Here is a 12,238-nt window from a genome sequence, read left to right as displayed (position 1 = left end):
GGCCCAAAATTATTACATGATCTGTATAAGCACTAGAACTATTGATTTAAACTAAAGTTTCTTGTTATACTTCAGAAAACATCAAGTGAACTTTTATCACTTCACGAGTTTAATAAATCTACCCCTCTGTCCCTCAAACTTCCATTTAATTAGATTCCGGGGACATTTAAGGGACATTCCTGGGTTGGGCCCCATTCGGCACCCAGGAGGACTCTGCACTTCTATGAGAATGTCATTAGAAATGGGAATTTTTTTAGGCCCACAAATAGGAGGTCATTAGAGAAAGGGAGGAGAGAGGGGTAGAGGCCAGGATCTTCTCAATGTTGTGGTAAATCTGGGCACCTTAACAGTGCCTGTAATCTAGCGCTGGATCTCCTTTTCCCCTCTTATGTTTAAAAGCTCCCTCACCTCATCATTTGTCCAAAACATTCTTGGCTTGCAATGGTTAAATAGCACTGCTGGGGTCTGTTGTGCCACAGAGCTTGCACAGTATCTTCCTGCATGCTGTGTGATGCCTCTGCGGGTCTCTGGAAATCCACAACAACAGGAAGTTGCCTTGCATAGCCAATCAGCAGAGGCAACACTGGAAGCAGGCACATGATCCTGCACCTTTCATACCGGCCAATACCCTGGGAAGGTCCTGGGAGCAACCCTGGTAGCTAGCAGTGTTGATATCCCGGGGCGTTGGCTCTGTCATTTTGGCCCGGGTCCCTTTCACACCAGCAGTAGTCCCGGGTTGTTCCCGGGGCCAACCCAGGAATTTTGGCCGGTGTGAAAGGGGTATTATTCAGCAGATGCAATGGTGTACAAAACCAGCTGCAGAAAGCATTGACCGCTTTCTATACAATATTTGCATAAACAGGTCTAAGGAAGTGGCCAGCTTACACATGAAACCAGTCACTTCTATGGGATGTAGTTAATAATCTGACATTACCTTCAGATGGAATTATGGTGCACAGGGTCTATTCTCCCTTGTGGGGGTGCACAACCCCCATTGAAGTGGAATAGAACCTATTGGTGAGCTAAGCAAGCCACCATGCCCACAGAGTGGCGAGTGAGCGCAGCAAGGCACGTGCCCCCGCAGCTGGGATCCCTGACAGCTAGTGTCCTGTTGGGAAATCATACTGCGCCCACTTCTTTCTACTATTTATTAATTGGTGTCTGACTCTGTGATTTGTTGGAGTTGTATTAATGAAACATTATGCCCTTGACGAAGGTGCGATAAGCGCACCGAAACAGCTGTCGGCGTTCAGATGCACTGCCTGGAGGGGACTTTGCTTTCTGTAGCATCATGCCTGTGCTGCATTTGTGGATTATGCTAAGCACTCGTTCCTTCCTTTTAAATTGTATGTATTGACCTTTTTTTGCACTGATTGCACTTATGCCATTTTTTCAATATTAAAGATTTATACTTTTTGGTAAAGATGTTGCTGGCTCTCTAAATGCTTGCATGCATTATATACATATATTAGCCATAGCACTCCGTTTTTAAACGTTGTTAGTGTGTGCAGTACAAGTCTCATGGTTTCAATGAAACATTATTGGCATAGAACTTTCGGTACTTGTGTACTTTCACGGCTCCCATCGCATGCCATATGTAGTGACATGCGATGGGATGCGATTTTTGCAGGTTTTAAGCATTTTTTACAAAATTGCATGCGTTTTTTTTTTAACAGAAATGCATCCAAATGCATTGAAATTAGTATCAAACATGTTCAATGGCCCCCAAATGTCATTTTTGAGGCTGTACCACCCCCACTATCAACGCGAACCCGAAGCGTGGCGAGCGCAGTGAGCCCGCGAGGGGCGGCGGTACGAGTCCTAGGAACTTTTCATACCCCCACTATCTATGTCGGCGTGGAGTTGAGAATAGAAAGTGTGGCGAGGGGATGCGGACACCTGTGAAGCCCGTGAGGGGACGCGTATACCTGTGAAGGTATCAGTGTCCCCTCGCGGGGGTCGCCGCGCTTCGGGCTCGGTGGCTCGCTGCGCTCGCCACACTTTCTATTCTCAACTCCATGCCGACGTGGATAGTGGGGGTATGAAAAGGTCGTAGGACGCGTACCGCCGCCCCTCGCGGGCTCGCTGCGCTCGCCACGCTTCGGGTTCGCGTTGATAGTGGGGGTGGTACAGCCTCAAAAATGACATTTGGGTGCCATTGAACATGTTTGATACTAATTTCAATGCATTTGGATGCATTTCTGTTAAAAATCGCATGCGATGCAATTTTTTGCTATGCGATGGACATCGTGGGAGCCGTGATTGTACACAAGTACCGAACTTTCAAGCTTCTGTGGGAATGTATTGATGTCCTGGTACAAGTTCCACTTCACACGCGGAGTTATGTAATAATGTGTTTTTTTTAAATCTGGTACAAATGATCAATCTTAGAATCTTAACTAATTATTATGGTAGCTAATTGTAAAGCATTGACTCATGTGTTGAAATATATCTCATTAGGTTATTATAGATCATGGACTACTTAATTGCATGACTCTCTCTGGCAACTGGTTGGGAGTATTGCAATTTATTTCTTCCTGCAATTCTTTACCTGGGACCTATTCAAATGAGTGGAAGTGCTACGCTAAACTGACGTGTGTAGTGACGATCAGTTAGAGTATAAAACATAGGGGTCGTTCCTATTAGATGCAGGTGTGGAGAGTTGCACTGCTGCAGAAATTCCAGCAAATGCACCGCAACTCACCCCCTTGTGGGACGACCTTGCCCCAGACTTAGCATGATTTAGTACACCATCCCACTCCCTCATCCACAAATACTGTAGATTGTGCAGTATTCAATGCTGGTTTTCGAAATGTGCAGCGAAACCTTTGCAGGGTTCCGGAGGGCTGCAGCATTCGCTGCCAGCCCTCCGTGTCACCTTATTCAATGCGTCAGGGGCAGCGAGCCCCTGGTGGCTAATTTTAACCCACCGCAGGGAGCTGGGGGACGGCGGCAGGCAGGGAATGGATGCCTCCCTGTCTGCTGCGGACACAGGGGTTAAGGAGGGGTTGCAGGGACACAGGGAGAGCCACCCAAGAGCTGGCAGGGGGCTGGGATAAGGAGCCGCTGCACTCACTGGTCCTGATCCTGCATATGTAATGATTGGGACCAGAGTGCAGTGAATATATGAATATTAATGAGCGGCTCCCAGCCCATTCCTGGTGAAAGTGTAAAAAAATAAAATAATTACATTTTTTTTTTTTTACATTAAATATAAATAAATGTGCTTCAAGCACATGAATAAAAATAGCATATGCCCCTTCACAGAAACAAAAATCTGATTTGTCTTATTTTTTTTTGGTGTAAAAAAAAAAAAAAAAAAAAAAAAAAAACCCTTTATTTTAAAACATCATTTTCCAGTTCACCTTAAAAAGTTGTCGAATGCAAAACGGTGAATCATGGCGAAAATCATGCTGCAAGCAGTTCGCCATCCTAGCATTGAATACACTCTCGGCAAATCCCAGTGAAAACCCCATTGAAATACACCAGCGAATTGCAGCGAGCATGAAACTGAGAGCTTGCCGGCATTCACTGTTCATTTTCGGCGAACGGTGAACATTGAATAGGGTGAATCATATTTTCAGTGAAAAAAATTCACCGCAAGGAGTGAAAACAGCCCAATTCGCTGAAAAAATTGTGAATTGGGAGCATTGAATACTGGTCTATGTTGTAACCTCAGCATCGTTTCTTAGATATTTTTGATTTACTTAAATTCAGGGAACACAACAGTATCGTGCATTTATTACTTTTGATAAAATACATCCCCTTTTCTAAGGCTAGAACATCATCTGCAAAACATGCACTGTGTTGGGATCCTGAGGACCAACTTTAAGAACCTGATATAGACTATTTCCTGAATATTTTTTTTTTAAACTTTGTCAATGTACTTTTAGAGATAATCTTGATTTAAAAAAAATTGTCTGAATGTTTTTAGAATTTTTTTTTTTCTCTTCACACCGCCAACAGTGGTGTTTTTATCCTAGGAAAGAGCATAAAATAACAGCTAGTTTAATTATGCTTGTTGAGAGATATAGTCCTCATTTGGAAATGAAATATTTTACATTTTGTATTTTTCTAAATCTACATATGTACCAAATTTGAACAAAATCTGAGCTAGTGAGGTAAAATTTGAAGTTTTGATATCGAATGCCAAATTACACTGTGTGTACAAGGCCTTACTGCTGATAATTAGATCCCCCTTAAAGCTTGACCAAAAATCCTTACCAGGGTGTAAGAAGGGGTCTTGAAGTAGATTATTATTATTTTTTTTTATAAAGATGAGTAAACCCTTACTATAAATATATAGAGTACTAGTAACCTGGTCTTTGTTAGGACACAGCCCTGTGCCTAAAGGCCCATACACACTGGGCGTCTTTGAACTGAAAGTCTCTCAAAACAGTAGGTTTGATCGTCTTTCAGCTCAAAGCTGCCCAGTGTGTATGCCCGGGCGATGAGCGGTGAGTGCTGCTGAGCTCTCCCGCAACATCGCCGGGAAAGCCATTCATCTGCTGGTTATATCAGCAGATGAGCGGCTTTGCATAGCGCTCCCCTCCCCCCTGTCAGGGGGAAAGCCGCTCAGTGTGTATGCACTGAACGGCTTTCCCAGCAGCGATTCTTTTTCATCATCGCTGGGCATAGTCGCCCAGTGTGTATGGACCTTAAAATAAGACACATTTGTCTGTCTGACTGTTCTCTGTGTATTAGGTATGTAATTACTATACAGTGTTGTTCCACATGAGTGACAGAAATTGGTCTAGGACAAATAATTTCTACCTGGATCAAATATAATGTGTATTTTATTTTTTTATTCTATCTTACAGTTTGAAATCCTATTATGTGTACAGGATGTGGATGACCCTGCTGTGGATGTATGTAAAAAATTGCTTGGGAAATACCCCAATGTGGATGCCAATTTGTTTATAGGTAAGTTGCCTATTTTGTACATTTCTGATCTGATTCCCACATCCCTGTTGTGCCTTAATCTACTGTATTTTCAGCCGCGAGACATAGCTAAGGTTGTCACCTAGTGACATGTATCAGGGTGTTGCATACAGTGAAGATGGTTATAGGCACTTTCTTAAAATTCCTATGCTTCTAGCTAATAAACATGCAGCATATTTTGGTCAATATATACAATGCCTTGTGGACTGCTGAGCTTTATGGTTGACCTCTGCTCCTAATAAGAACTGGGGCCGGATATGAAGCTCTGCATATCATAAAATAGGGAATAAGACTTGTTAATTATATTTAAATATTAATCAAAATCCTCTGCTTTCTGGATGTAGAATAACAGCAATAATTTTAAATACAAAAACCAGAAGTGTTCTTCATTTAATATTGTTTAAAGTGCTGATGCTTAGTAAATATTCCCCTTGTTCTTATTGTTTCCCCTAAGCAACCAATTTCCGCATGCATAACCTCTACACTGTGCAGTGACATCACTGCTTTTTCACTGCATTGCAAGAAAGAGCTGTGGTGTTCCTGCTCACTTCATTAAAGCAAAGTAGTTGTAGTATCCGTCTGCCAGTCACTGTAATACATATTTACTCAGCAATAGATATTGGGATAGGGTTACTCGGCAATGTATCCATCTTTGCGGACGATACAAAACTGAGCAGAGTTATTAAATCATCAGAAGATGTCCCCACGCTTCAAAATGATCTTGACAATCTAGACGAGTGGGCAAAAAAGTGGAAGATGAGGTTCAATGTGAACAAATGCAAGGTCATGCACCTCGGGAGACATAACCAGTGTGCTAGTTATAACCGAAGCGGGGATCTAGGAGTCCAAATAGACAACAAACTAGGGTGTAGTGCTCAATGTAATATAGCAACTAAAAAGGCCAATAAAACTCTAGCATGTATTAAAAGGGGCATGGAAACTAGGGATTCAAAAGTAATTATGCCTCTGTACAAATCGTTGGTGAGACCACACCACGAATACGGAGTACAATTCTGGGCCCCACACTATAAAAAGGACATCATAGAATTCGAAAAAAATCCAAAGAAGAGCATCTAAGCTTATTAGGGGAATGGAGACTTTAAGCTATGAGGAGAGATTAAGCAGGCTGGGACTATTTACACTAGAGAAGAGACGTTTAAGGGGGGGATATGCTCAACATGTACAAATATATCAGGGGCCAATATAAGGAACGGTCAAGCGCCCTTTTTTCTGCTAGACAGGAATCTAGGACGTGAGGGCACAAGTTTAGATTAGAAGAAAAAAGATTTTGTTCATCTAGAAGAAAAAATTTCTTTACCGTCAGAATAGTCAAACTTTGGAACTCTCTTCCTGAAGAAGTGGTGTCGGCAGACACTATAAATACGTTTAAAATAAGGTTGGATAAACATTTATTGGTTAAAAACATCCATGGGTACGAATAAGTAACAATCTGTCTTTAAAATATCATAACATACTATACAACAAGGGATTAGCTACTATAAACATAGGTTGAACTAGATGGACGCAAGTCTTTAATCAGCCTCACCTACTATGTAACTATGTAACATAGCACATGCATAGTATGAGCCCTGGAGTATAACCTTTCCATAACCTCAATAATTAATTTTTATTTTTTTATTTAAATATACTCAATTTGCTATTATACAGTATATGTCCTTTACATAACCTCTCATGGCCCCCTGTTTCCGTTCAGACTAATACAGAATATAAATGTCAAAATGTGCTACAAGAGCCTTGCACAGTTAGGTCTCGCCTGTTGGGATTTATTTAATGTAATTCTGTAATTCTTATGACTATAGAGAATACAATATACAGTAATAGAGCTCCCAATGAGGTGCAATGATGTGAAAAGATGTCTCTTGTCCTATTCCACTGCTGTTTTTTTATAAACCAATTTTGACTTAATAGTGTATGTTCCTGCATAATTGGACATTTTAGGCTGTTGAATTTAATAATATCTGAATATATTAGTGTGTGTGTGTGTGTGCATAATATCTATCTATCTATCTATCTCATGGAAGACCGCACGCAATCCAAAATACAAACTCTAGAAGTTTTCTGGGTACTCTTTACCTAGATGGGCGCCCATCGCGGGTACATTTATGTCTGGCCGCGACGCGATGCCCGCGATTTCCCATTGAAACCAATGTTAAACATGGAAATCGTGTCGGTCGCGTCGCGGCCGGCTATAAATGTACCCGCGATGCCCGCGACGCGATGCTCACGATTTACCATAGGAATCAATGTTAAAACGCACGATGGACCCGATTTTACTGTTAAATGGCTCAATCCACCCGATTTGGCCATAGGAATCAATGTTAAATGGGCCACAGAGCCCATTAACCCTTAAATGTCCCCCCAAATTTTTAACGCCACCCCACGATCAACGCCAACCCGAAGCGTGACGAGCGCAGCGAGCCCGCGAGGGGCGGCGGTACGCGTCCTCCGACCTTTTCATGCCCTACTATCCACTAGGGCGTGGTGTGAGAATATAATAGTGTGGCGAGCGCAGCGAGTCACCGAGCCCGAAGCGTGGCGAGCGCACGCGGATACCTTCACAGTTATGCGCGTCCCCTCGCGGGCTTCACAGGTGTCCGTGGCGAGGCGGACACCTGTGAAGCCCGCGAGGGGACGCGTCTACCTGTGAAGGTATCCGCGGGGCTCGCTGCGCTCGCCACGCTTCGGGCTCGGTGGCTCGCTGCGCTCGCCACACTATTATATTCTCACACCACGCCCTAGTGGATAGTAGGGCATGAAAAGGTCGGAGGACGCGTACCGCCGCCCCTCGCGGGCTCGCCACGCTTCGGGTTGGCGTGGATCGTGGGGTGGCGTTAAAAATTTGGGGGGACATTTAAGGGTTAATTTGGCCTATTTGGCCCCAAATCGGGTCCATTGAGGCATTTAACAGTAAAATCGCGGTCAATCAGCCGTTTTAACATTGTTCCCTATGGGAAAATCGCGGTGATCGCGGGCATCGCGGCCATCCCGATTTACCCGCGATGACCGCGATCACCGCGATTTTTACCCCCGACGCCCGCGATTTCAATCGCTGGCGCCCTTCTAGGTAAAGAGTACCGTTTTCTGTGCTGTGATGCAGTAATACTAACCCTTTCGCCAACCATTCTGACCTAAGTTGGAATGAGCCAGAAGTGCCAGGTGACATGAATATAGGGGCAGGGGTTAGCTGTTTTGGAGACCTATTGTAGGGGTAAGTTTATGGAGATGGGAGTTCTATTGGAGAAGGGGTGTTTCACATAGCAACCGATCAGATTCGGCTTATTTATTTTTCACCTGCTAGAAGAGAATAGATCAAATCTGATTGATTGCTGTAATCAACATCCCATCTTCAATAGAACTCTCATATTAATATGTTTGCCCCATGCTTCAGCTCGTAGTTCACAGGGTAGCAAGCAGAAATGTGTGAAGTGACCTCTTCTCGTTGTGCCAATTAGTTTAAGCTGGTTTAGCTGCTTTTCTGCATTGACTGTTACCCCCTCAATCTCCTGTCTTTTTACATTGGAGATCAGAGAAGATAAAACAATTGAATTGTATGTTATAAAAGTTTGTGTATGCTAGCACTTGTCCCCGTACTATAAAAGCACTGTGTAGATTTGAATCTTTTACACGCATTGCTCTGTGAGGTGTGCATTGTTTTCTCGGTTACGGTTTTACCTTGCAAATGGTTAAGTATTTACATACTTTCACTTGTGAGTGGCTTGTATTACTTTCTGTATTGTCAGTCACATGTTCCAAAAATGATTTTGAGTGGCTAGAGTTCTGGCTGTGTCTAACTATATATCCTTTTTTTTTTTTTTTTCCTACTCCATCATGGTCTGTGTAATTTCTGTTAGTGCGATACCCTTACACAAGTTCTTGAAATACTTTGTCCTATTTTACACAACCAGGCACTTTGCTGTTATTTTTGCTCATCTTGTATCCTGTTTGCAAAACCATTTGACCACTGACAATGGTTTTAAGGTTCATTTAAAATCTTTAACACATTTGCAAACCTATGTTGCCTACTGTACTAATGTTAAGAAATATCTGCTTCTCGCAAGGGTTTTTTTTATACTGGTATTGACCACACTGTTCCCAGCAGGTTATCATGATGAAAGGAAAACTGCTTTGACTTAAAAGATGCATCACACAGCAGTATTTGCATTTGTAGGGAATCTGGCACGCAAGCAAAACATAACAGGCCTGCCTGCAAGACTCACGTTAGCAGCTGAGCATTGACAGAAGACCTAACCTCAGTGAGAAGGCCTCTTTCCTGCCAGCAATGAATATTTAATGGTGCATTCTACACACTGTCCTAATGCACTAGCCTTTTTCCTGCAAAAATAAATAAATTGAGAAATAGACATCAATCAGTTTATTCTTCTGTGCTTAACTTTAAGTTGCTACATGGCCACTGGCTGTGTTGTATATATCTATATGTCCTTTTTAGGTGAGCTCATTCAACTTCTAATATAACCTCTATGCCGAGGATACTCTAATCTATCTCTCCTCCCTCTTATCTCCACTGTCTCTCCACTGTCTGTTCTTGGATGTCCCAGCACTTTCCTAAACCCGTACCACGTGGCGATTTAAAATGAGCTATATCGCCTATTTTATCGCTAAGTGTGTACATTGTACACGACTGCTGTTGGTCATTAATGACCCCCGCAATCTGTGCATTAATATATGACAGAGTAGATCGTTGGCAAAGGGGCATGCTGAATACTACTGTAGACTGTGACTCCCGATTAGTATGGCTCACAAACTTCGGGATAAGCACACTGTTATATTCTCCCTCTATGCCTTCATGGGTGGTGAAGCAAGAACAAGACCGTTTAAAAAAAAAAAAATCATGAAAAACTCATGTCGACCTTGTCGTGTGTCTACCCACTGACAATAGGGTAGACCTATTGTCTTTGTAGATTTATCACCTGGAACAATCCTCATATTTACTGTACCCTGAAGCAATCTTGACTTCTTGAATTTTTTTTCATTTAAACCTAAATATAACATTATAAATTTACAGTAATTCTGACAGCATCTAAAATGTTGACACTTGTGTGTGTCAACATTGTTATGTGTCATTCGGTCACTTGTTGATATTCTGACTTAAGACCTTGTTGACATTCTGAATATAGTCATTCTAATCAGCTATACAGTAGTTGAAAAATGCCACTAGGAGTTGATTGGCTGGTGAGTTATCACCTTACACTTTGGGGGAATTTTACTAAAGGAAATTTGTAAAAAAAAAATAGGTGTATTTGTATCCAGAAATACACTTATTTTTGACATTTACTATCCCGAAAATACGGCAATTCGTATTGATGTGCTATCAATACGAATACGAATTGCTGTATTTTCGGGATAGTAAATGTCAAAAATAAGTGTATTTCTGGATACAAATACACCTATTTTTTACAAATTTCCTTTAGTAAATGTCCCCCTTTATCTCAACTTCCTCATTTACGAGGCTTAATACATCTGCCTCTGGATCCCTTGGGACCAACTGACCATCCCATTATGACAGCTGTTAGCAATGCTTATCTCTCTAAAGGGGCATACACACGGGGCAATTTTTGCCTGTTTTCTAATAGATCTGTCTAGATTGCTTAGAAATTACGTACAAATTGCTCTGTGTGTTAATTCCATAGCGATAAATGCATTGCCAGCGCTGGCTCGGATGTTTAGTACATGCAGGCAAAATCTAGTTAGAGCACCTAGCAGGTTCATAGAAAACATTAGTTAGCACAAATCGCTTATCTCACATCGTTATGTGTGTATGGGCGATCTAGACACTGGGAAGTTCAAGGGAAATTGTTTAGCCTATATCACTTAGCAAACGTTGCTAAGCAAAAATCTCGGTCTGTGTATGGGCCTTAATCTTGTTTTTTTTTTGTGTATTTATAGTAATAAAATGTTTGGTTTCGCCTCTAAAAAACAAAAAAAAAAAAAACTCTTGTAGTACAGGTATTTATTATTAACTTTTTTTTTTTGTTGTTGCTACTTTTAGGTGGTAAAAAGGTTGGCATAAACCCAAAAATTAATAACCTAATGCCTGGATACGAGCTTGCCAAGTATGATCTTATTTGGATTTGCGATAGTGGAATCAAAGGTATGTTGGTAAAAGAATCAATCGTGTACTGATTGTTTTTTTGTTTTTTTATCCTATCAGTGTGCACATCTCATTGTGTTCTGTTTTTAGTTTTTCCAATAATATTAATTTAAAAAAATAATTCTGGTATCTCTTTACTTTTTAACTTTAAAGTTGTAGAAAGAAACACCAACCTTTTTGTCCCATGATACGTTTTCTTAGTGGGAAATAATAAGAATGGTTTTAGTAACTGTCATTATTTATTTAGATCTTCCTATTTATTGCCCATAGAGTCCCTGCTGAAGGGATTCTGGCTCTGCTGAGCTTTTCTTTGAGCTTTATGAGGCCGGTGGGACTTGATAAGATCTGTTTATCCTTCCATATCCTCATAGTTCTAGTGCATAATGTGGTGTGTCTCTGTTATCTACACTGTGTAGACAATACATAAACTGAAAAAGGAGCAGCGAGCGACTACTTTTTTACTTTTACAAATGTGGCTTTTTTGTTTCGGTTTTGCTTCGTAAAGTGGGCATGCTTCTTAATGCATCAGTTGATGTATTCAATAGAGGGTTTAGTTTTCCAGATTTAATGACAGATTTTATTATATTAGGACTACATACCATAACAAGTTGTGCATTTGCACTGTATTAAACCGTTTCATTTGATGTGCTACTTGTATTAAGCAGCAGGCTTTAGCCGTGAATCGAAGATGGCACAACATTAAATGAAAAACCATTATTGCCGTTTAAATTTTCAGAGAGACAGAGTAACCTTGAATTTGACTACTGATAAGATCTACTTGGCCCATCTAGTCTGAACTAAACAAATGTACATGCACACCCTTAAGGCCCCCATACATTAGGCCGACTTGTCCTTAGGACAAGTCGGACCCAATACTCCTGTGAGCCGCCCGGCAGCTCCCCGGGAGGCTCAAATACAATTTGGCACTTGATGAGCCAAATTTTACATGTGATAAATCGCTTGCGATTTATCACATGTACGGGGAGCTGCAGCGGGCGGTGAGGGGCATGGGGGCCGGTGGTGATCAGGGGCAGCAGTGGGGCGGGCAGCGGGGGTACTGAGTGCTGACCTGGGGGCGGTGTGGTCAGCAGCAGGGCTCATCAGGGGGACGCCGGAGCGGGGAGCGTGTCCTGACGCTGTAACTAGCCGGCAGCGCCTGTGTGTGAT

At 41.9% G+C, this 12,238-nt stretch overlaps 1 protein-coding gene across 1 annotated transcript in view; it reads left to right on the top strand.

Annotated features, from left to right (window-relative positions):
• Positions 1–12,238, top strand: part of UGCG (UDP-glucose ceramide glucosyltransferase) — a 56,673-nt gene that overhangs the window by 31,113 nt on the left and 13,322 nt on the right. The window contains exons 3-4 of the mRNA XM_083179497.1: positions 4,821–4,923; positions 10,970–11,071. Coding sequence (XP_083035623.1) covers positions 4,821–4,923; positions 10,970–11,071 — 205 coding nt within the window. The remainder of the gene's footprint in view (positions 1–4,820; positions 4,924–10,969; positions 11,072–12,238) is intronic.

The sequence above is a fragment of the Crinia signifera genome, chromosome 1 (assembly GCF_055691185.1).
Source record: "Crinia signifera chromosome 1, ASM5569118v1, whole genome shotgun sequence".
Lineage (NCBI taxonomy): Eukaryota > Metazoa > Chordata > Amphibia > Anura > Myobatrachidae > Crinia > Crinia signifera.
This window is presented reverse-complemented; position numbering and strand designations above follow the sequence as displayed.